Source organism: Perca flavescens, chromosome 8, assembly GCF_004354835.1.
Source record: "Perca flavescens isolate YP-PL-M2 chromosome 8, PFLA_1.0, whole genome shotgun sequence".
NCBI classification, from domain to species: Eukaryota; Metazoa; Chordata; class Actinopteri; order Perciformes; family Percidae; genus Perca; species Perca flavescens.
The window spans coordinates 29332934-29356189 of NC_041338.1; the positions used below are offsets into that span (position 1 = coordinate 29332934).

The following is a 23256-nucleotide window of genomic DNA, read 5'->3' on the forward strand; positions in this document are numbered from 1 at the left end:
AGATTGACAGCTAGTGACTCAACCAACTGTCATCAGATTTTGATTTAAAAGTTGCTGAATCATCATCTCGTTTTGACCAAGGAAGCCTCGGCCTGTTGAATAAGTGACAAAACGGACTGACTGACTGAGACCATTTTTTTTTTTAAAACCTAATTCTTCATATCAAGTGATGATTTCATTGCATTGCACATTTTAGATATACTGTAGTATTACTTCAGACAGAATGCAGATATACAGGTGTCAGTTTTCTCTTCAGCTCCCACGCCTCACCTTAGCCTGCAGCAAAATGGTTTACAAGCAGCAACAAGCAGCTCAGGCAGAACATTCACACATATTTGCATTAGGGGGAAAAAAAAGGGGGGGGGGGCTTGAGTCTTTAATTATGTTATTTGGCCGTGGTTTAGTGGTGCACTAAAGGGCCTCCTGTTTGGTCATTTCAAGACCTGGTTTGACCGGTTCACTGAATGGATAAAAGGAATCAAATGAATCACAGGTCAAAGCAGTTCATAAGTGATCAAAGTAAGTATATGAACTACAGCAATAGTTTGTGATTAAAAGTAGAATATCACACAGAAGGAAGGGGATGAAAAAGTATGCTCTAAAAAGTAAAGTTGTCAGAGTAAAAAAGTACAATATTTGCCTCCTTGATGTAGTGGAGTAGAAGTATAAAGTTGCATGCAGTGTAAATACCCAAGTACAAATACAAGTACCTGGAATTTGTACTTGAGTTACAGTACTTCAGTAAATGTACTTCGTTACATTTTATTAGTGGTAGCTTAAAATCCAAGTACCCAGTGGTGGAAGAAGTTCTCAGATCTTTTACTGAAGTAAAAGTAGTAATACCACAATGTAGAAATACTCTGTTACAAGTAAAAGTCCTGCATTCAAAATTGAACTTTAGTATAAGGAAAGAAGTATTTGAATCAAAATACAGTAAAAAGTACTTATAATGCAGAATAATGTCTATTACATTGGGTTATAATTATTGGTGCAGCAATGTGTTTATCACTTTAATGTTGCAGCTGGTAAAAGTGGAGCTAATTCAGATTCAGATCAGCTTCAGATCAATAACGTCTTATCTAAATCTATGATAATACATCATTTATTTGTTGACTATATTTTGTATTAATAACTTGAATCAGCAAAGTAACTAACTGTGTCAAATAAATGTTATGCAGTAAAAAGTACAATGTTTGCCTCCGAAATGTAGTGAAGTAGAAGTATAAAAGTAGCATAAAATCTTAAACAGCTTTAATGGCCAAGTAAGTGCAAACACACACAAGGAATTTGACTCCGGCTTTTTGTTGCTCTCAAAGTTCATACACAGAAATAAACCTGCTGCAGAACACAAGGACGACAAAGCTGAACAAGGTAAACATAAACATTTCACTACCAAAGATATGTTTGTATATAACAAAAGTATATATAAACACACACACACACATGAAAACAAACTGTTTTATGAGGATTGCAAACAGTAAGACAATAGTGCAATGCAAATGTGCAAATGGTGCTGGAATAAATTAAGAATTTTTAATATAACAGGTTGCTTATATATCTGAGGTAGGTGGATGTGGCAGTATGTGTGTATATATACATACATACACTATCTCACAAAAGTGAGTACACCCCTCACATTTTAGTAAATATTTAATTATATCTTTTAATGGGACAACACTGAAGAAATTACACTTTGTACAATGTAAAGTATTAAGTTTACAGCTTGTATAACAGTGTAAATGTGCTGTCACCTCAAAATAACTCAACATACAGTCATTAATATCTAAACCGCTGGCAACAAAAGTCAGTACACCCCTATGTTAAATTCCCATAGAGGCAGACAGATTTTTATTTTTAAAGGCCAGTTATTTCATGGATCCAGGATACTATGCATCCTGATAAAGTTCCCTTGGCCTTTGGAATTTAAATAGCCCCCCCCCCCATCATCACATACCCTTCACCATCACCCAGAGATTGGCATGGGGTACTTTTCATAAAATCATCTCTCAATGCAAATCAAACTAGCTATTAAGCTAACTGACATAAAACCATGCCAATCTCTAGGTATGGTGAAGGGCATGTGATGATGTGGGGCTATTTAAATTCCAAAGACCAAGGGAACTTTATCAGGATGCATAGTATCGTGGATCCATGAAATAACTGGCCTTTAAAAATAAAAATCTGTCTGCCTCTATGGGAATTTAACATAGGGGCAGACAGATCTTAGAATTTAGCAAATCAAGCAAAACATTTTAAAAGTCAACTCACAACCTGTTTCCCAGTTTTAATTTCGAAAACTCTCTGCTTCTGTGGGAATTTCTGGGAGTCTCAAAGTCAGCAAACCTACCAAATTCTGTATCGTGTAGTTGCCGTTTGAAAAACAGTTTCCTGTCTTTTTGTTTTGGTGCACAACTAGGCGGGCCAACATTTATCGTGAACCTAAATTGATATACATGCAGGCCGGATCAAAACCTGCCAGGGGCCGGGTTTGGCCCGCAGGCCTTGAGTTTGACACATGTGGGACTCTGAGTCTGCAGGAGTTTGAGAGTCCTGGATAGAGGGCAGGCTGGCACCCATGTATGAAAGGATTTACTCCAGTAAATGACTTCAAAATTGTACTTAACTAGCATACGGGTCTTTAGTAAATGTACGTTCAACTACTGCCTGTACAGGTTCGTACTTAACTTGAGGACCTCAACACATGTTATGTATTTACTTCCCAGCTGTGTTCTTCACACTATGTACCATGAATGTACCCTGTAGTAGCGCATGCGCAGAGTGGTCGACGGAAACCGCTGCTGCTGTATGTGTGTATGTGCGTGCGTGTGTGTGTGTATGTATGTGTGTGTATGTGTGTGCTGGCGGTCCGTAGCTGCTGTCTGTCCCAATCATTCCTCCTTCAATGACTCGTCTCGTACCGACGCTTCCTTCTTCAGTTAGCTCTCCCTCATTCAGCACATTAAATGCTGTTTATGTGATTAACCAGGAAACCGAATCCTCTTCCTGACCAACTAAACTTGAAGCCTGCATATAATTATCGGTACGTGCCGCGAACAGCTATTAAGCTACTTCAGTTTTAAAAGAAAGCTGTTAGCTATCAAGCCGAAGTGTTAACGGGAAAAGTATTTGGCTCTACTCTGAATTAGATTGCTTGCTAAACCGAGCTACAAGCTAATTGCTACTGCCAGATTAGCATTGATAAACTGAAGCCAAGGATACACCCTGTGTGCTGGTGCTAGCATGTTAGCTAACAGCTTGTGTGTACACGTTAGCAGTAACCTAACCCCTGTATTATGTACCATAAAGTTACATGGCATAGCTGCAGCTTAAAGGGCAATGCCACCCAGTGGGTTCTCACTATGGTTGTCCCAGTACTCCTGGGTGCTATCAGGTACCATGAAGACTAAAGTTGGGAACCTGCACTGTCATGTAGCTGTAAATGTGGAGCTCATCAACTGAGTTAAAGAGTGTAGTAAGATTATCTGCAAAATGGGTTGATATATTACTATGTAGAATTAACTCTAAATGCAGTATTACTATCTTACTATTGTCTCACTGTCGTCAAATGTCATTGTTTGTGTGTGTGTGTGTGTGTGTATATATATATATATATATATATACTGCAGTTTGGTGTCCCAAATTCCCCATATAATGTCCTTAATTAATTATTATTAATTATGTTTTTAGCTGTGTTTCTATGTCTGGGCAAGTAAGAGCAATGAACAAGTTTTGCATTGGAGAGATACAATGTCTGAAATTGTAGAAAATGTAATATATTGAGGTAGGGCTGGGCGATATGGAGAAAATCAAATATCACGATATTTTTGACCAAATACCTCAATATCGATACCGCAACGATATTGTAGTGTTGACTATTGGTGCTCTCACAAAATATTATACAATGAGATTTTTGATAAATAATCATCAGTAATGTGTATATAATGACTAAGTGGGTAAAGATAAATAATAGAACAGTTACAACAGTCTGGTAAGTTCAGAAAATGACATCACTTTACTTTAATGCAGCCTTTAAAACCAGGAAAAGACAACACTTGTGGTCATATTACGATATTATGAAATCCAAAATCTAAGACAATATCTAGTCTCATATCATGATATTGATATAATATTGATATATTGCCCAGCTCTATATTGAGGTGTTGTTGGACAAAAAAGCACACACATTTGATGACGTGACCTTTTTCTCTAGGATAATGTGATGGGCATTTTCACAGTTTTCTGATGTCGTATAAACCAAACAACTATCAAGAATATATAGATGAATAGGAGGACATTCATTAGGATCTGAGTGGCTCACCACCGGTCCTAACCACTTTCCTTTAATTCAAACTAGGGCTGCAACTAAAACAATTATTTTTATCATTGATTAATCTGCCGACCATCTTAAAACTTCCATTACATTATCTCAAGGCACAAGGTCACGTCATTAAATGCCTTTTTTTGGCCGACTGACCGTCCAAAACTCCAAAATATTTAATTTACTACAATAAAAGACCCACAAAAGTGGCAAGTTCTCACATTTGAGTATCCAGAACCATCAAATGTTTGACATTTGTTCTTTAAAAATGTACTATAGCATTATCAAAATAGCTGCTGATTAATTTTCTTTCGATCAACCAATCCATTAATCAACTTATCGTTTCTGCTGAAATTCAAACGGCTGTAATTCAATATTGTTTATCAGTTTTAAGCTAAATCAGTGTTTCTCAACGGACACGGTACCGCCCCCTAGGGGGCGTTCAGGTGCCGTTGGGGGGCGTTTGTTAGAAAGCTAGTTTAAACCAAAGATTCACAATAACAATACATGTTTACACTTAAACTACTAAAGAATAAGTAGTCTGCAACATTAAAAGCTGCCAGTTTACAGCACTGCGACTGGACGAGACGGGTATCCTAACTTTTCTGTGCTTCTGTCAGCTTTGTTTGGCGCAGCTCCGTGCTGCCTTCATGGAAACGGGACATCAGAGTATCGTCTTAAATGAGCTCTGTAGCTACTACGTGAAGCTGCGTTCAGATAAGAAAAAAAAGCAATTGCCGCGACGTCCTGTTGTATTCTTTAACCCCCCCAATGTAGCACACGTAGACTTTATATTTCACAGTAACAGTTTTTCGTCAGATGGTTTATTAAACACAACGTTTCCTACTGTACCTGAATGCAGCTTATCATTTCACGGAGAAAGAGAGAAAGAAAAGAGACGTGCGAGAAATATTGATTGTTCTTTGTTGTTTGGCAAACATTTAGCTGTTCCATAAACTCCCAGGCAGTTCAGGGCTTCTGTTTGGTGTTTTAAAACTTTCTTATGGAAGCGATAGAGGCAGTGATGTCACCGTTTACTGTACGGGACTATCACACCTCCACAAAACACAGCGCGATGTGGGGTTGCGTTTTCTCCAAACGTTTTTTTCTGCTATTTACTCCCAAGACAGGCGATAGCAAACCTATCTAGACTCTTTCAAAGGTTGTAAACTTATTTCCATTCGGCAGTAGGTGTCGTTCTTCAAGTCGTTTGTCATCACCAAAATACTTTTTTTTGTGTGTGTGTGTGTGTGTGTGTGTGTGTGTGTGTGTGTGTGTGTGTGTGTGTGTGTGTGTGTGTGTGTGTGTGTGTGTGTGTGTGTGTGTGTGTGTGTGTGTGTGTGTAATCCTTCTGCTTTTACCCCTTGATAAGTGCCAGCTTGTTTTCCGTTGGAACAATTCGATTTTAGATTTGAATGAAAAATAGATTTGAATGTTAAATTGCTAGCTGTTTCTGATTGGCTACTGTTAGTTTGTAATAATAATAATAATAATAATAATAATAATAATATTAAGCATAATACATTTTATTTAAAGCGCATTTCATGACACCCAAGGTCACTTCACAAACAAAAAAGGACATTCAAATTATAGTCATCTTATAAAGGTGCTGAGGTTCACACCATGCAGCAGGTCTTTTGATAATACCTATTTATAGTTTGAATGTTACATATCTAGTCGTTCTGATTGGCTGCTGTTATTTAATTTGAATGTCAAATGGTTGCATTTTTTAAAAAAACCTGTAAATATATATAATTTCTATTCACATGGTGTTTTTGATACCTGGGAAACTAATACATGTGTTTGTCATTCAATGATTTGATTATTTTTTATAACAATAGTAAAAACAATAATAGGCCTATATTAGGGCGTAATCATTAATATTCAGGGCATTTAGCCTACATAATATTTGATGGGGGGCGTTAGGGACCTGGATAATGGATAGGGGGGCGCTGGCACAAAAAAAGGTTGAGAACCACTGAGCTAAAGCATATGATAATAGGATGTATGTGATAGGATGTTATTGATCCACAAGTTTCTTTATTATTGAAAACAATTAGTCAAAGGTTGAGTTTTACACATTTGAGTTTGATTATTTAGTTTATGATTTTTTTTTTATACTTGTTTATGTCTTTAAACACTGAACATCGTTACGCAGCTCCATTACCATCACCGATTACAACAAATCAGTTGATTACTGATGGTAGAGACAAGTGACAGGTTTCCTTTTGTTGCAGGAGTGTGTGGGAGCATCATGTGGAGGAAGGCTTCAGCAGCGGCCCTGCTGGCGTTAGCTGTTGGCTATTTCTACTACGGAAGCCCGGACCTGCCAGAGCAGATTCTGCAGTCCATCAGCCTGCCAAACTTTCAGTCGTCCTCTCCGAGTCAGAACAGCGTGGAACAGGTGATCTCCGCTGCCTGGGAGACTCTGATAACTCTGCCGACCCGACAGTGGAGCAAAGTGGCAGTAGGGTGAGTTAGAGCGTTGAACTGATGCATGTCCTTCTGTCTTCTGAAGTTGACCTACTTGATCTCCTACACACTGTGGCATGTTGAGAGGCTGTAGTCAGCTCTGCTAGTGTGAAGGAATGTGTTGTCACGTAGAGTCAGTCCAATTACTGTCTTTACCTAGCCTATAGCCTTTAGGCTGCTTTTAAATAATGGAAATGTACATGAAGTGCCTTTTAAAGTATCGGTGGAATGGCAGTTAAGGCATCTCTATCTTCCAATTTTTTCATTTAATTATTTTAAAGTGAAACATAATTATGTGGGTGGGGCACATTACAAGAGGGATTTGTATTAAATCTTTAAAATTTTATTTGACCACTCAAAAATGAATGTGGCTTGGTAAATGCAAAAAGATACTGCGCTGTAGAGGACTGTTGGTCTCTGCCCTGACAAGTGTTATTAGAGGTGGACAGGATGTGGACAGAGAAAATGCTCTTGTTTTGGTTGTTTTCGCCATCTGACATGCAAACACACCTCCAAATCACCCCAGATTACATTGAATTGGATAAATACGTCCCAAAATGAGTCGGTCAAAAATATTTAAAATGTTTTACAGCAAGAGGGGCTTTAGTTAATAGTTGTTTAATAACTAAACAATGAATGCAGGGACACAGGATAAAAACTTAAGAAAAATATTTTTTATGTCACTGTGTCTTTAAAACAAGCTGACTGTTTTACATTTTCAAGGATATGTCTGTATCTGCACAACCCCCAGTGACACACATAGTCAGCATGAAGTTACTTAGTGACATACTTACTTAACAGCTGTTCATTTCTCCAATTTTGGCAATTTAGTCTGCCCTTGCTACCAGCAGAACAGTGAATACTGTATATCCTCCTCAGGGTTATTTCGGGTCGAAGCCAGATGAAAATTGAAGTTATTAACTATCAAATAAACCGCACGCCGTCTTTCTCTCCACGTTTGTTAAGGGTGAACGCCTGTGTCGATGTGGTCGTCTCAGGAGTGGGACTGCTGCAGGCTCTGGCTGTGGATCCTGGCACCGGCCTGGATCATGAAGTCTTGCACTCCAAAGAGGACTTGAAGGAAGCCTTCATCCATTTCATGGCGCGTGGAGCCGCTGCCGAGCGCTTCTTCAGCGACAACGAGGCCTTTCAGAGGATCGCACGTGCGGCAGCAGAGTACCCCGGTGCGAAGGCAAGGCGACCTTACTCCCCAAACTTCTTGTTGTTTGATTAAGTCTTTTTTTTTTTTTTTTTTTTTTTTTTAATGATCTCCCTTCTGGTAAACTTTACTTTTGTCTTCTTCCAGCTGTATGTGGGAGGGAATGCCGCCCTCATTGGTCAGAAGCTCGCCACCTACCCTGATCTGATGGTAGCATGTTTATACTTCTGTTGTAAACTCTTATACTTTCCCTAAATGAATGAGCATTTAAAGAACCCCAATTAAATAAACCTAGAAGATTCACGCTGGTTCGTGAAATCTATGCCAGGTAGTTAAATAATGTTTGGGATGCTTCACTTTGCAGAAATCCATAGAAAAGTGGACTTAAGAAATAATAAACATGGGAAAACATATTCTTTTAGTGGGCATTCACACAGCCTACGTCGGCCGTAGGCATTTTGAATGGGGGTAGTGAGTTTAGGCTGTGCAGGGTTTGCCGCGGTAGGGGCGGGGGGAGTTGTGACCGACTCAACTTTTGGAGCAAAGCAGCCCCACGTCACGCTCCGGTGGCCAATCATGTAACCGGCACTCAGACTTGTCAGTGTGTTTTAAGGCGGTGTGAGAGTCCCGTACAGTAAACGGGAAACATCACTGCCTCTATCGCCGCCACAAGAAAGTTTTAAAACACGACACACAAACACTGAACTGCCCCAGAGTTTGTGTAATAGCTGGATGTGTGCCAAACAAAGCGCAGTTGATCCGTCTCGCTCGTCTCTTTTCTTTCTCTCTTTCTCCACAAAACGTTGAGATCTATAAATGATCTGACGGAAAAAACAGTAGTTGTGAAATATAAAGTCTACTTGCGCTGCCTTGGAGGGCTTAAGGAAGACAACAGGAAGTCGCGCAAATGGGTCGTTTCATTAACAGTCCTACCGTCGCACAACCAGCTCGCTGTTTCCCCCGTCTGAACGCAGCCTCACGTTGTCACATCTGAAGAGGATGCATTTTTATAGTATGAAAATGTGTTTTGGCAGCCTTCTTAACACAGTATTGCAGTATAATTCAGAATCCCTGTCCTTCAAATGACTGTTAATATGTTTGTATACCACAGGTCTTGTTATGTGGGCCAGTGGGTCCTAAACTTCATGAGATGCTGGATGAGCAGATAGTCGTTCCCCCGGAGTCTCTCCAGGAGACAGATGAATATCACCTCATCCTGGAGTATAAAGCAGGTAAAGAGAAGAACAAGCAGCGGCTTCTACAGGATCGGTTGCACTTACATGGCAGCAATCCTTCAGTCTGTTAGGATGTTTCAGTTGTATTTGGTTGTCTTCTGGGTTTCTAGGTGAACAGTGGGGTTCAACTCAGGCACCTCAAGCCAACCGCTTCATCTTCTCTCACGACGTGTCCAACGGCGAGATGAGCTCACTGGAGACATTCGTGGCGAGTCTGGACGAGTTTGAGCCCGACTTGGTGGTCCTGTCGGGGCTCCACATGATGGAGGGTCAGGGCAGAGAGCTGTGGGAGGAGCGACTGAAGGAGGTCAGTGTCTGAAAGCTGTCCTTTACACTTTCTCCACCTGTTTGTTTGAATTGACAAAGCTGGTGTTTTTGCACGTTTGGGCCCATTTACTGCAAACCATATGTGCTGTATGTCACAATGTATTCAACTTTAATCAATATCACAACATTGTCTGCTTCTATGTAAGTTTTTTGATAGTGAAAAGTAAAGCTCATGGATTATCCATCTTGTGTGCTAGTTTATGCAAGTGGAAATTCATGAAAGAAAATATAACATGTATTAATTAAAAAAAGCTATTATTTGTTTTGGGAATGCACTGTATGCACTTTACAGTAAAACATGCCAAATCTCTGGTGTGGTCCTTTCAAATGTGCCTACGATTCTTCGATGCAGAAAATAAAAACTTAACCCATAATAAATATAATTTTGCATGACATGGATTATTCAAGGCATAAAGTTAGAGATTATATTATTTATTCATCACAAATTATGTATTATTATTCACAGTATGTTGCCCATTTGGTGTAGCTTACCTAACATATTGTACTTGCTTTCCCTCGCAGGCTGTGTTAGCCATATCTGACATTCCTAAAGATATTCCCATCCACTTGGAGCTGGCAAGCATGACCGACAAAGACTACATGAACAGCATCATGCAGGAGGTACATGTGCACAAAACAGTCGTGTCTAAGAGAGTCTTTCATGTAGTAAACTTCACAGACAAAAGATGAGTGTGCTTCAAATCCACAAAGCCCTAAAGAGTTCAATATAGTTCATTAGGGTTGGGTACCGAATCCGAAGTGCCTCTAAAGTATCAAGTATCCAAAAATGCCTTGTCATTCAATACCCAATTTCAATACCTAAGGAGTAAATCTCATCAGCGTCAGTGAGCCAATAAGTATGCCGCGTTCTTCTACCAAGATGTAATAATGTTGGTGATTAGCTGTCTAACGTAAGGAAAACTCTACGTTACGCACAGAGTAGGAGCTGAAATATAAATCAAAAGATTTGTGTCGTGATGTCGTAATTTCTTAGCCTGACGTCGTCATGCTCAGATTCTAGTCAGAATATGAGTCTGATACTGCTCCATTGGGCTGTGATTATGGGGCGTGTTTCATCCGAACCAGGAAAGAAAATGCCTCTGCACTCAATTGGATAGACCTACAACCAATCGGAGCCACGGAGTATGTGACCTATGTTGAGCGATGCACACTGGAAGAAGAAGAAGATGAGTGTAAACGATCTTTGCCGGTGTTGTAAAAATAATTTAAGGACACACGGAGTACTTACTAACACGATCATCATTTTTGAGAAAAATAGTAAAGGTGAATGCATATACGAACAAGTTCTCCGTTTAGGATTAGAACTCGACAATACAGCGAACAAATCTTATTGCATTTGTCGGTCCTGTCAGAACTTAATAACACGGTTGGAACATGCCCGTGTTTAAAAAATGGACAGACAACGAAGGAGACCAGGCTGAAGAAGCGTGTTCATCTGAGGCATCAGAGAAAAGAGACCGGGAGCCTACTCCCTCCAAGACGCCCAGGGCTCTGAAGAAGTTTTGCCCCAAAACAACCGCAGGTTATGTCCACCTCGTTGTGCACGCCGAGTTGCATCGCCGTGATGCCCATTTCGGTTGCTTCTTCCTCTTGGTCCTCCATGTAGTGATGGCCAAATAAAGATTTGTGAAGCATTTTCTTTATTTTCTGAGCCTACTAGATGGCGCTCTCGGTTTGAAGAAAAAAACTCATGGAATGGCAGCTCAGTGTGCTTTCAACCTAGCGTGACAAGCCAGACCCACATCACGATGTTGGGTCTGGGAACTCACCATTGGCAGGGCTCAGTCCGAGGGGCGGGATAAACGGTTGTCTTTCAAATTCCCTCTGCTTGCAATAGGATAGCGCTACAACCAGGCAGAGCAACGAAGAAGGTAGCGAAGCTAGTTGACAGATTAAACTTTTGCCCTATCCGGTCGGCAAAACTCTGAACACATCTTCCTTTTTTAAGAATGATTTCAGTGCCGTTCTCTATTCTTTTCTCAAAGAAAAGCTGAACTCCAAGTCTTCCAGAAGACCGCTGTTCCCAGCAGCAGCAGCCATAAGCCCCGCCCACCGACTATACACGATGTGATTGGCCTGACCAGAGTTTGGTTTTTCCAGCTCGCAAGTCAACGGAGAGTGCCTAGACCCTCCTGGTTGCAAATTAAATGTGCTGCCGCTAGGGTGCGTCTAGATTTCTAGGCTACTTTCAACTCTTTATTTAACAAAAGCGCCATCTAGTGGGCTCAGAAAATAAAGAAAGCGCTTCATGAAGCTTCATTTGGCCATCACTACCTCCATGAGTGCGACCAATGGAGAAACTTTGGGGCCAGCTGATAAATTAAACTTTTGAGGATTCCCATAGAAAGGACGGCAAAGACATCCTTCCGATCGACAAATGCCTCGATCGCGGTTCTCTGTTCCTCTTTTAAAATGAATGCGCTGTCGATATCTTCTATAACAGACAGAATCTACACGGCAGCCATCTTTGTTATAAACGAATTCAACCCAAGTGCTCTTTGGTGACGTGGTTGATGACGTTACTGTTGATCATCTGTCCATCATCGTATAAAGCCCGCCCAGACAATTTGATTAGTCCAAACAGCTCTGGTTTGCTCCACAACGGATCAAGTCCAGACCGAACTCCCTCAAATGTTGTGGGCGGGGCTAAGTTCGGCTGGCATCCCAGGCTAATAATTTCTTTTTGTTTCATAAAATTGGTATCGAAAAAAGTATCGTTTAGGAACTGGCATCAAAGACATGGTATTGTTATCTCTACCGGTATCTAATATTTTTGAACGATACCCAGCCCTAGATTTAATTCAAGTTGTTTTTTTTCTGTTTCCCGTTAGCAGGTTATGCCCATTGTCAGCTCCATTGGGCTGAACGAGCAGGAGCTGCTCTTCCTCTCTCAGGCCGGCGAGGGGCCTCATGCAGACTTGGCGGCCTGGAAAGGCATTCCAGACGTGGGCCAGGTCAGCGACATCCTCCTCTGGATCCTGGAGCAGCACGGCCGCAGCGAGCCATCATCGGAAGCGGACCTGACTCGCATTCACTTCCACACGCTGGCCTACCACATCCTGGCTACGGTGGATGGATACTGGGGGAACCAGGCGGCGGCAGTGATGGCTGGAGCGCGAGTGGCCAGCAGTCAGGCCTGTGGCCTCCAGTCTGTTGACGTAAGCAAAGTGGAGCTCAAAGCCCCACTACAGTTCCACAGCTCACACGGCGAGCCACGAGAGAAGCTGTCCCTGAACCCAGCAGAGCCTGTCACAGTGTGGCGCCGAGGAAACGTCACCTTCCACATGACAGCCGTGCTGGTCTGCAAACAGCCGCTCCGGACAGTAGGGCTCGGGGATGCCATCTCAGCAGAGGGACTAGTTTACTCAGAGTTAAAGACCCAGCAGCCCTTCTGAGGTTTGCTTGAATCGGACACTCCATTTGTCTGGAAGTCTGTGGTCGTTGGGTTGGAGTCATGTTTCTAAACTTGTTCAGGCCTCCGTGTCCTGATCCAGGTTCTGTGTCTTCCATCCCGAAGCTCCACTGAGTTTAAGAATGTGATTGATGGCGTTAGTTTTGAATCCTGCCTGATGACTCATCCAGCCTGCTCCGGTCTCCTCTGTTCTCCCTTCTCTTATCCTCCAGCAGACACAGACACTGAGGCAGAACTTGACAGAAGTGGATCTGACCGGGCTGTGAGGTGGCCTGACGCACCGGCCCGCGGCTCAAAGCTGTCTTCACAACCTCCAAAGAGTTTTTGTTGGCTCACCTAATTTACTTTGACCTGCATATCTTAAGTATGCTGTGCCTTGAGAAAATAAAAGAATTAAAAAGTTATATTATTTCCAACATACATTATATCAGAGCCAAATAAACTTAAAACTAAGCATTACATTAGTTACCCTTCTGAGACACACACACACACACACACACACATAAACAATTGTGAAGACTAGAAACTGATGAGCGTCTTACTATATTGTAGAATCTAAGTGGTATTCTTGATGTTCTGTGTTTCTTCAACTTTTGGCGCATTCACGTCAAATAGTCACTACATCACTTGAAAGCGCATTCTCCCATGGGTGTGTGACTTCTGTACGTGTAATAACTGGTAACTAGATATACTTGACATTTTTGTTATTTGTTTTAAGGGGATACAAGTACTAGAGAGTGTGACAAAATTTGTGTTTTGTTTGGCTTAAACAGTCACTATAAAGTTGTTTAAGTAAACTTTGCATAGCAACAGTTATTATAGGGTTATTATAATCTCTGTTGCTTATAAATTCCTGATGCAGTGACCGTGTAATTGATTGGTTTTGGTTTGGTTTTGAAGGGGATCCTTCTTTATGCAGTAAAGCTCAGTTTACAATCAGATGCTGGCTAATTAATTATGTTGGCGATAAAACAAGTTATTGGTAAAATAAGATTTACAAATGAGGTATAGGCCATACGTTATCAGGGTTACTGTACTTGTTTGCTTGTTTATATTTTGTTGGACAAGGTTCTTCTTTTCAGTGGTTGCTTTCCCTCACTTATAAAATGTGACTATGTAACAGAGAATCTTAAAAGCTGGCCAGTGTGAGTTTCCTGATTCAAATTCTAGCATATAGGTACATTATGCTTTTTCATGGGGTTCTTAGTCATGTTTTTTTATCTGAGTTTACTTGGGAAGGCCTACATCTCATGTTAGATGTACATTACGTAACTGTCAGAAACAATGTATTTGTATACCTCACATGGCCACAGAAGACATGCAATAATGAAGTCTTAATACAAACATACAACACAAAATTGTATGGCATTTTGTTTAGCAGAATTAATTCTTTGCACTAGTACGAAGTGGCAGGTGTGCCTGTAAGGGTGAATGTAACCTTAACTCCCAACCCTCCCCCCCTCCCCCTTTGTTTTTAGCAAGTACAATCTATTCAACTTAACTCATTTGGTAGTTTGTGTCCTTTGTTTTTATTAACATTTGTTACTGTCAACAGGTTTCATTTACTTGTAGTTTGTCATTAAAGTATGTATGGGAAGTAGTACTTGACTTGATTGTGGTGCTGCAGGTTATTGTGCATATCTCAATGTTAATTGATTGTCAATGTTGAAAGAACAAACATTTTAAACATTCTCTGGTCCCAGTTTCTTATATTTTCTCTCTTTTATTTCATTGTGAAGTGACTATGTTTGGGTCAAACAAGACATTTGAAGATGTCATCTTGTGCTCTGAGAAATATCGATGTTGATTCAATTTTTGTGCTATTTTATAAAATTAAAAATAAATTAAAAAAGAACTGTAACCCGACTTAAAATAGTAAGAGGTAATTGGATAGAAACTATTTTGAGCAATCAACATTTGTTCGATGTTGAATAGATTTAAAAGATGTTCAAAGTGGAACGGCCATAATTATCAACAAATCAACAAATAATTAGCTACCATTAGGGTTGTTTAATATTTTTGCTAAAGATGATAAAATAAGTGTGTTTCTCTACATATACAGAACAAAACCTGTGTAATAATGCTGGATTGCAAAACCAAACGGATAGAGTAAGTAACTATAAGTAGGCGGAGAATTGGGCAACCATACAGTACACTTCCAATGGGTATTTGTGATTAGTGCCAGAAAGCTGAAACAGTTGAGCCTGTCCTCCTGGAAAAAGAAAAGGAGTGACACAATTACAGTAAATAGACAGTGGTCAAGGAAGGGAAGTGTTAGTTTTTTTTGTGTGACTGGATTAGAAAAACAGCTGATGAATGGAAACTGAGGGAGAGTAAAACCTGAAGGCGGCAGTAATGCAACATTGTGGATGCCAACTGCCATAAAACCTCAACGATGAAGAAGAAGAAGATGCTGGCCAAAGAATTTCGGCTTTGTGCTGGCTATCTGACAAAGCGGAGTTACGCGTCTGCACCTGATTGGCTAAAAGTCTCCGGTACGTGAACCAATCAGAGGCCCGTGCGTCTGCGCGCTGTGTTGAAGGCCCGGCCCCTGAGTCGTGGAGGCATCGCAGCCGAGAAGCCTGGAGCGGCCGCGGCGGTAGTCTCCACCCCGGATACCACACTCCTTCCCCCGGCTCCTATAAAAGTAGCAAGACTCCCAGGCCGTCCTCGGGCTGCTTTTTTTCTGGTTGATGGTTAGACTGTGCGAGAGAAGGATGAAGTTCCTTGTAGCCGTTACAATCATTGTGGGATCGCTGATTTTTCTCGCTTTCCCAAATGGCTCATCTGCTGACGAGAAGAAGAAAGGCCCCAAAGTAACTGCAAAGGTAGGTGGTATGTTAGCTCGCTAGCTAGCTAGCTGGCTTGCGAGCAGATCATTATCGAAAAATCAAAGCTGTCCCCATTTACTTACATACTTAATGTATTAGTTAAGGAGGACATTTACAATCGTATTCATTAGTGCATGTAGCCGGGTAATTTAAACAGACAGCAAACTGAATGAAATGGGTTAACGTGAAATGCTCTTAACGGGAATGTTACTCCTGGCTAATCTGAGTGGAGCTAATTTAGCTATCGTAGCTAGTACTTAGCTAGGCCTTAACGTCAATTGTCGGTATTCCCAGATGACGTTTTATTAATTGCCCCACAACCATTTAAGCTTCAGTTATGGTTTCATGCTTAAACTGTTGATGACTCATTCATAGCTTTGAACCTCTCTGCTGCATCTCAGTGAGCTGTTATTATGTCAGGCCTTTTTATGTCTGGGTGCAGCAGGTTTGTCCACGTCTACAGTTAATGGGAAGCTTTGAGCTGACACCACAGACTCTTTGTTTCAAATGTTTCTCACTGCAAAACTCAAAATGACTCCTTCAGTTGCAAACAAAAGACTGACATCCCAAACTAAACTTCTTTATAAATGCACTTCTATTAAAATCTATCTTGCATCACTAATCTGTGTTTTTGTACTGCAAGTGGTGAGTTATAGTTATGGGGGAAAAAAAAGTTGTAACTTAAACTTTATTTTAAAACAAATTTTGTTGACTTGTGTGCCTGTAATTTTATAATATTGGAAAAGGGCACTGAAGAGAAAATATGAATACAATTTTGTTACATTATAACTGGGCTAAATCTGGCATAATTTCTTTAAAATACTTTTGGCTGTTTTTTAATATCAGGAAAGCCATCACATGGGAATGGCTCCATCCACTAAAAACTCTCCAACAAAGGAAGACTTAACTGCAGTGGTCTGTGAATTATATTGTATGGTGTTTTACATATTGCTCATATCAGTTGTAATGTAAAACACTGGAAAGAATGCGTCGTATATCTGCCTACGTGATGTAAACAATTTAAAGAGCCGATGCCTTCTAAAGTATGTAAAATAACTTGATAACTTCCTTTTTTATAGGTGTTCTTTGACATGAAAATTGGAGATGAAGAAGTTGGAAGGATTGTCATCGGGGTGTTTGGGAAAACGGTTCCAAAAACAGTCGACAACTTTGTCGAGTTGGCGACAGGAGAGGTGAGAACGTCACGACGGCCTGCGATGATTTGTTTGGCCTAGTAATCGCCAGTTTCATGACTAACTGCAAATTAAAATAGCTGAAGCAGACATAAACAAAATTGACATACATTTAAAGAATAATTCCTTTGTTTTTACACAGTGATGGAGCATAGAACGGGTATCAGTTTTCAGTTTGTATTGTATACTTTTAAAGGTCCAGTGTTTAACGTGTTTAGTTGTTCATTATCAAAATCAGTGTTGCCTGTTCACAAACTTGTCCTTTTTCATGAATATTTACCACCACCATCGATTTTACATTTGCATGAACTGGGGTAGACGCTTCATATTCATGCTCCATCTTGAAATACGTTAGCCGGTAAGGGACATACAGGACATACTGCTCTGCCTTTCGCGTTTTCGCTGTCTCATGATAAACTCACAGGTGCTGGATATCGTAGTTTCCCAGCCCCGGCAACTTTGAAGAAGGAAACCTAGAGGACAACATGTATTCAAAATCCAAATTTCAGGAACAGGAGTCATCTTCTTCGCCCAGAAAAAGAAATAAAGGATATTGAAAAGAGCAAGAGACCGTAGCTGTAATACGTACTTTGAACTGTGTTGCGCAAGAGAGTTGATTGCAATATATGATCTCAACGCTAGATGGGAGAAATTCCTACACATTGGACTTGTGGTCAACATCCTTGTTTAATTTCCCCAAACAATAAACAGCCAGGTCCTGGAGACACACTTTGAATAAGTCGTTTGACTCTCATTTACATGATCTAAAATGTCCAATACGATCATCTGATATCCCTTTCGGATTTTAAGTGTTTCATTTGTTCTCATCAGAGAGGATTCGGTTACAAAGGCAGCAAATTCCACAGAGTCATCAAGGACTTCATGATCCAGGGTGGAGACTTCACCAGAGGGGACGGCACTGGAGGTAAGACACCTGCACGATGGCATTTAACTTTGCAAGAACTAACTTGCTCATGGCCTTCTGCTTCTGTGCTCTCCTGAACCTTTAATGTCTTGAGGGTTGTTTCACAATTGGGCTTTTTTTTGGGGGTTTTACAAAAAGCAGATCTGAACTGTGCATACAGTCAAGAAAATGACAAATTTCCAGTGTTCACTTTTTTCTTGTTCCATATAATTTAAGTAACAAATTTGTTAAAATCTCCTGAGTGTTTTTATTCTATTATTTTATAAAAAAAAAAGTAAAGTTTTTTTTTTTTTTTTTTTTTTTTAAAATGGGCATTTCAGCCTTTAATGACAGAACAGCTCAGACATGAAAGGGGAGAAAGATTGGGGAAGACATGCAGGAAACCGTCCCAGGTCGGACTCGAACCCTGGACCTTCTGCATCGAGGAATAAACCTCTATATATGTGCGCCTACTCTACCAACTGAGCTAACCTATTCTATTTAAAAATAATGACCCAAGGACCGAGCTCATCTTTTGCTTTAATGAACACCTAAAGTTATCTTAAACATTGTATTTCTCATGTGTCACTCTGCCATTTTGTATCAATACTAGTTGAGTAAATTTGACCTTCTGGCGGATGATCTCATTCAGAATGACTCGGAGTTGTTCAGTATTCATAAATAAGAAAAATGTCAGTTGATAAAGTGAAGATAAACATTTGACCGCATTCAAGCCATCCAAGTGAGATGCAAATTATGCTATAAGGGAGGGAATGTTTGTGGGGAAAAAAACCACAATACCAAACCTTGACTAATTGTCTTGCAATGGTGTATGTTTTCTTCAAATGAAGGCAAAAGCATCTATGGAGACCGTTTCCCCGATGAGAACTTCAAGCTTAAGCACTACGGCCCCGGCTGGCTCAGCATGGCCAACGCCGGCAAAGACACCAACGGCTCTCAATTCTTCATCACCACCATTCAGACCCCGTGGCTGGACGGCAAACACGTCGTTTTTGGAAAAATTCTGGAGGGGATGGTGAGTGTGAGGCCCGACAGTGATCACATCAGGGTCACGGTCCCAGTCACATCTGGGGACAGTAAAAAACGTTGACCGCATGTGATTGACTTGACTAATCAACCAATCTAAAGTGTGCTTTTCGCCTGCTATCAAAATGCTACATGATTACGTCTAGTTTGCCGCCAACTGAGATGGACCTACAGCCTCTGTTGAAATTTCAAAAACAGCAGGTTTAGTTTCAGATTAAGATACTAGACACTCATTTTCTGTTCTGTGCCCTCCTCAGCTGCACCATGAACAGATCTAACAAGGAAGTTAAGAGTAACATGCAGGACGGTCAGCTTAAATTAACTTTTGTCCACTTTTCTAATGCTTCTGCGTATGACGTCAGTAAAAGATTGTGCAAAATGACTCAGAATTGCATCAAAATGGTTAAGTACCAATTTGGTGACTTTACAGTTGTTTCAGCTGTTGAGGTTTTGACAAAAGCAGTTAAGCAGCACCAAAGTGTCAGGAAAAGGAGTTTGATTAACATTTTCCACTTTTCTATATGCACATAATGACAAGTTACTTTTGCTTTGACTTTGGCAACAAATGGTACAAATTGATGTCCCCATCTAAATGTCAACACTGAAGTTGAGTAGCCTGCTGAAAAGTGGAGATCTAGATACACATGTGGTTGAAAGTAACGGAGTACATTTACTAAAGTAATACAACTTGTACTAAAGTTTTTCAATTATATACTATGCCTTTAAACTCCTACTGTACTTTTTCCTCCTACATTTATCTGACAGTTACTAGGTACTTTTCAAATTTATGATTTTACAATCTGCTTAGTTTATAAAGTAACTCATGATTGCATATTAAACTACCCAGCAGTATAAAATGGTTTAAAAATTTTTTTTTCACTTTAATCATCCAAAAACACTAAAATGATGCATGTACATTAATCATCCAACATTATGTACTGTATAATGATACAACATTAAAAAGAGACTATTCTCTCCATAAGGAGTACTTTTGATGTATTAAAGTCATTTTACTAATGACACTTTATTTTACCAATGTAATTTTTTTTTTTTAAATGCTGAATTGTTTTTGTGGAGTATATTTTTACATAGTTTTACTTTTGTAAATGATCTGAATACTTCTGTCACCACTAATGTTGGATAACGCCTTTTGTTGTAAATGAGATTTTGACGGTGCTGAACCATTCTAATAACTTATTTATTTATTTCTACCTTCCAGGATGTGGTGCAGAAGATCGAAGGCACAAAGACAGATGGCCGTGATAAGCCTCTTAAAGATGTTGTCATCCACGATTGTGGAGTAATCGCGGTGGAGAAGCCATTTGCAGTGGCCAAGGAGTAGAAGAGTGCTGCTGAGAAAGAACAAGGAGCACAGGACTGGGGGGGGAAGAGAGGAGGGAGGAGGAGAGGGAGATCGTGCAGGCCACCTTGATTTGTCACTAACAGCCCTGTGGTCCAAGAGAAGGGGCTTTTGGGGGTCTGCTGTCTTAAAAGCACCAGAAGAGCATCAACACCAAGCAATCATAACGACACTCTGGGTCCATTTACCAACGAGCATTCCAAGGTGCACTTAACTGTTGGTTGTTTTTGTAAAAAAAAAAAAAGAAATCTGAAATAAAAGGTTTCAATTTTTGTTAAAATGCGGAGTGAAGTTCATTACACCTGGGTGTCACTAACACCATATACATTTAAGTTTGGGCTTTACTTGTTAAATTTTCAAGTGTTTAATATAAATATTATATTTAGACAAAATGAGGATGAGTGTTAGAAACTGGTTATATGCCCCGTGAGAACCCTCAAATCACTCTACATCTTGTTTTCATACATTACATACACTGTATGCTCATTCTTCTATTGACCACTAGGGGAGCTATTTACTCAGATATGTTGCTATCCCATTTTGATTTACAAAAAATAATCTTATTTTGCATAGATTTCTACAAAAGGAGGAAACTTTGTAGAAATAATTATTGGCTACCTTGACCAGTGGTGGAAAGGAACTACATGCAGTTACCAAGTACGGTTCTTGAGTACAATTTTGATGTTCTTGTATGTTCTTTAATATTGCTATAGATGAAACTACCCAGCAGTAATTAACCTTTACCAACTGCCACATTAAAGTGATACAAACATTACTGCATCAATGGTACTTTAAATATGTGATGATAAAGAATTTAGTTTTCAAATGAAGCTGCATGCATTTGGGCCTTCTAATTCTTCTGTTGCAAGCCTTTCCATTTGGGTATGGCAATAAGTGAAAATCAAACTAAGAGAGGACAGGGTAAAGTATTAAAGTAAGTTATTTTTAGGCAGAATGGTCCCTTTCAGATAGTTATTATATATATATATATATATATATATATATATATATATATATATATATATATATATATATATATATATATATATATATATATCTCATTGGCATAATATTGCAGATTCTTTAACCGGTGAGCAGCATTTTAATGTTAGAGCTGGTGGAGGTGGAGCCCATCTACTTGATATACTGTTGGATAGTTTAATTTAGTCTATAGCAAAGTACAATATTTTATTAATTGATTGAAAAGTAACTCCAGCTGCCAGATATATTTAGTGAAGTTTACAATATTTGCTTCCTGAAATGTAGTGGAATAGATGTATAACGTAACATATAACTGAAATAGTCAAAGAAAAAGTACCTCAAAACTTTCTGTACAGTACTCAGTTACGTTCCACCACTGTTGCTACTTTTACTAACTAAAACATATATATATATATATATATATATATATATATATATGTTCATCCTTATTTTGCAGAAGACGCTTTAAAACACACCTCTGGACTAAACATGGCAGGCTTTTAAATATTTAAAGCAGGGGTGTCAAACTCCACTTCACTAAGGGCTACACTGGAAATGAGAATCACATCAAGGGCCAGACATGTTTAGTTTATTGACATGCTTTTATTTAACCGAAAAAGTCAAATATCTTTGACTGTATTGTTGCATGTCTCTTATAGTCTTCTCACTTACAGTTTGGTCGACATAAAGCCCTAAAAAAGTTCCTTAGTCATCGTAGAATATAGCAAATCAAGCAAAACAGTGATTACATTTTTATAAGCTGGCTACCTCACTGCAACCTGTTTCACAGACTGATTATGAAAACTCTCTCTGCTTCTGGGTCGAATTTCTGAGGCTCAAAGTCGCCAAATCTGCCTAAATCTGCTTTAAGTGCTGCATAATTATAGTTTGAAAACAGTTTCCCGTCATTTTGGTTTGGTGCACAACTAATCGGGCCAAAATTTGTTGCAAACCTAAATTGATATGCCGGCCGGATCAAATTTGGCGAGGGGCTGGATTTGGCCCGCAGGCCTTGAGTTTGACACGTGCTTTAAAGTGTCGGTCTGAACTGCAGAGGGCTCCCTCACACCAGAGATCTCAGCTGCACAGCAGAAGTGAGGCAGTCCATGTTTGCGGTCTTACACGTGATTTAAGTGCAATGAAATGAGGAACTGTGCATTTCTGTGGTACAATCATGATTGTCAAGGACATAAAATGACTCCTGGTTTTCCACTTTGTTTGTTCCACTTCTACCACACATCTCTGAGGGAAAGAAAGTCGTTTACAGAAGAATCATCAGTATTTGCCTCTGCTTGATCTTCTACAACGAATGGTAGATTTTTACTGCAGCAGGACACTGGTTAATGTTGTCAATTACAGAAAAAAGAAAAATAAACTTAGGCACACCTTCCTGTGATTGTCTGATCTTCCTGATGCTCATGTGGCAAAACCACTCCCATTTGGAGCTTCAAGAATTTTTAAACAAAAAGCTTCAGAACGTTCTGCTTGACTGGATGTTTTCTGAGTCATAACAAGCAGTAGATTATGGATTATAGTGACAACTGGCCTGACAGACTGACACAGTGAAGTGCATAAATACAGAGCTCATTTTTGTGAATAAGCAGTGCAGTGATGGAGTACTGGGCTCGGACTCTGGCTCTGGGATCCTGACTCCACTTGGACTCGAGCATTCATGATGTAGCACTCAGAAGTTGGATGAAGTTTCTGACTACTTTGAAGTGTAATAGGTCATAAAATATTAGATATAAGTTATTGATATATATTTAGTCTATAACTGTTTTATGCAGGGGCCAGTGATCGAGTCACTATTCTCTGGACTTGTGACTCGACTCGGACTCAGACTCAGGTATGGTGACTCGACCTCGGACTCGACTTGGACATATCTTTGGTTACTCGGACTCGAACAATGGGGACTCGAGACTTGACTTGAACTCAACAGTAGGTCGCTCGACTACAACACTGAAGCAGTGCATTAAATCTCTTTATGCCAGAGTGT

At 39.9% G+C, this 23256-nt stretch overlaps 2 protein-coding genes across 3 annotated transcripts; both read left to right on the plus strand.

The window, feature by feature from the left end:
* The first annotated feature begins 2792 nt into the window (after nt 1-2792).
* Nucleotides 2793-14635, plus strand: adpgk (ADP-dependent glucokinase). Of its 2 annotated transcripts, none has more exons than XM_028586395.1 (8): nt 2793-3040; nt 6556-6790; nt 7757-7982; nt 8097-8159; nt 9061-9181; nt 9295-9491; nt 10034-10132; nt 12364-14635. In XM_028586395.1, exons 2-8 carry the CDS (start codon nt 6573-6575, stop codon nt 12925-12927), a joined length of 1488 nt encoding a protein of 495 aa, XP_028442196.1. In that variant the 5' UTR covers nt 2793-3040; nt 6556-6572; the 3' UTR covers nt 12928-14635. The 2 variants fall into 2 exon arrangements, with proteins under 2 accessions (XP_028442196.1, XP_028442197.1); XM_028586396.1 differs by having other exon boundaries at nt 12367-14635.
* Nucleotides 14636-15492: 857 nt separating this feature from the next.
* On the plus strand, nt 15493-20559 carry ppib (peptidylprolyl isomerase B (cyclophilin B)). The gene is made up of 5 exons (XM_028585856.1): nt 15493-15772; nt 16855-16968; nt 17800-17893; nt 18724-18908; nt 20139-20559. Exons 1-5 carry the CDS (start codon nt 15638-15640, stop codon nt 20259-20261), a joined length of 651 nt encoding a protein of 216 aa, XP_028441657.1. The 5' UTR covers nt 15493-15637; the 3' UTR covers nt 20262-20559.
* The last annotated feature ends 2697 nt before the right edge of the window (nt 20560-23256 follow it).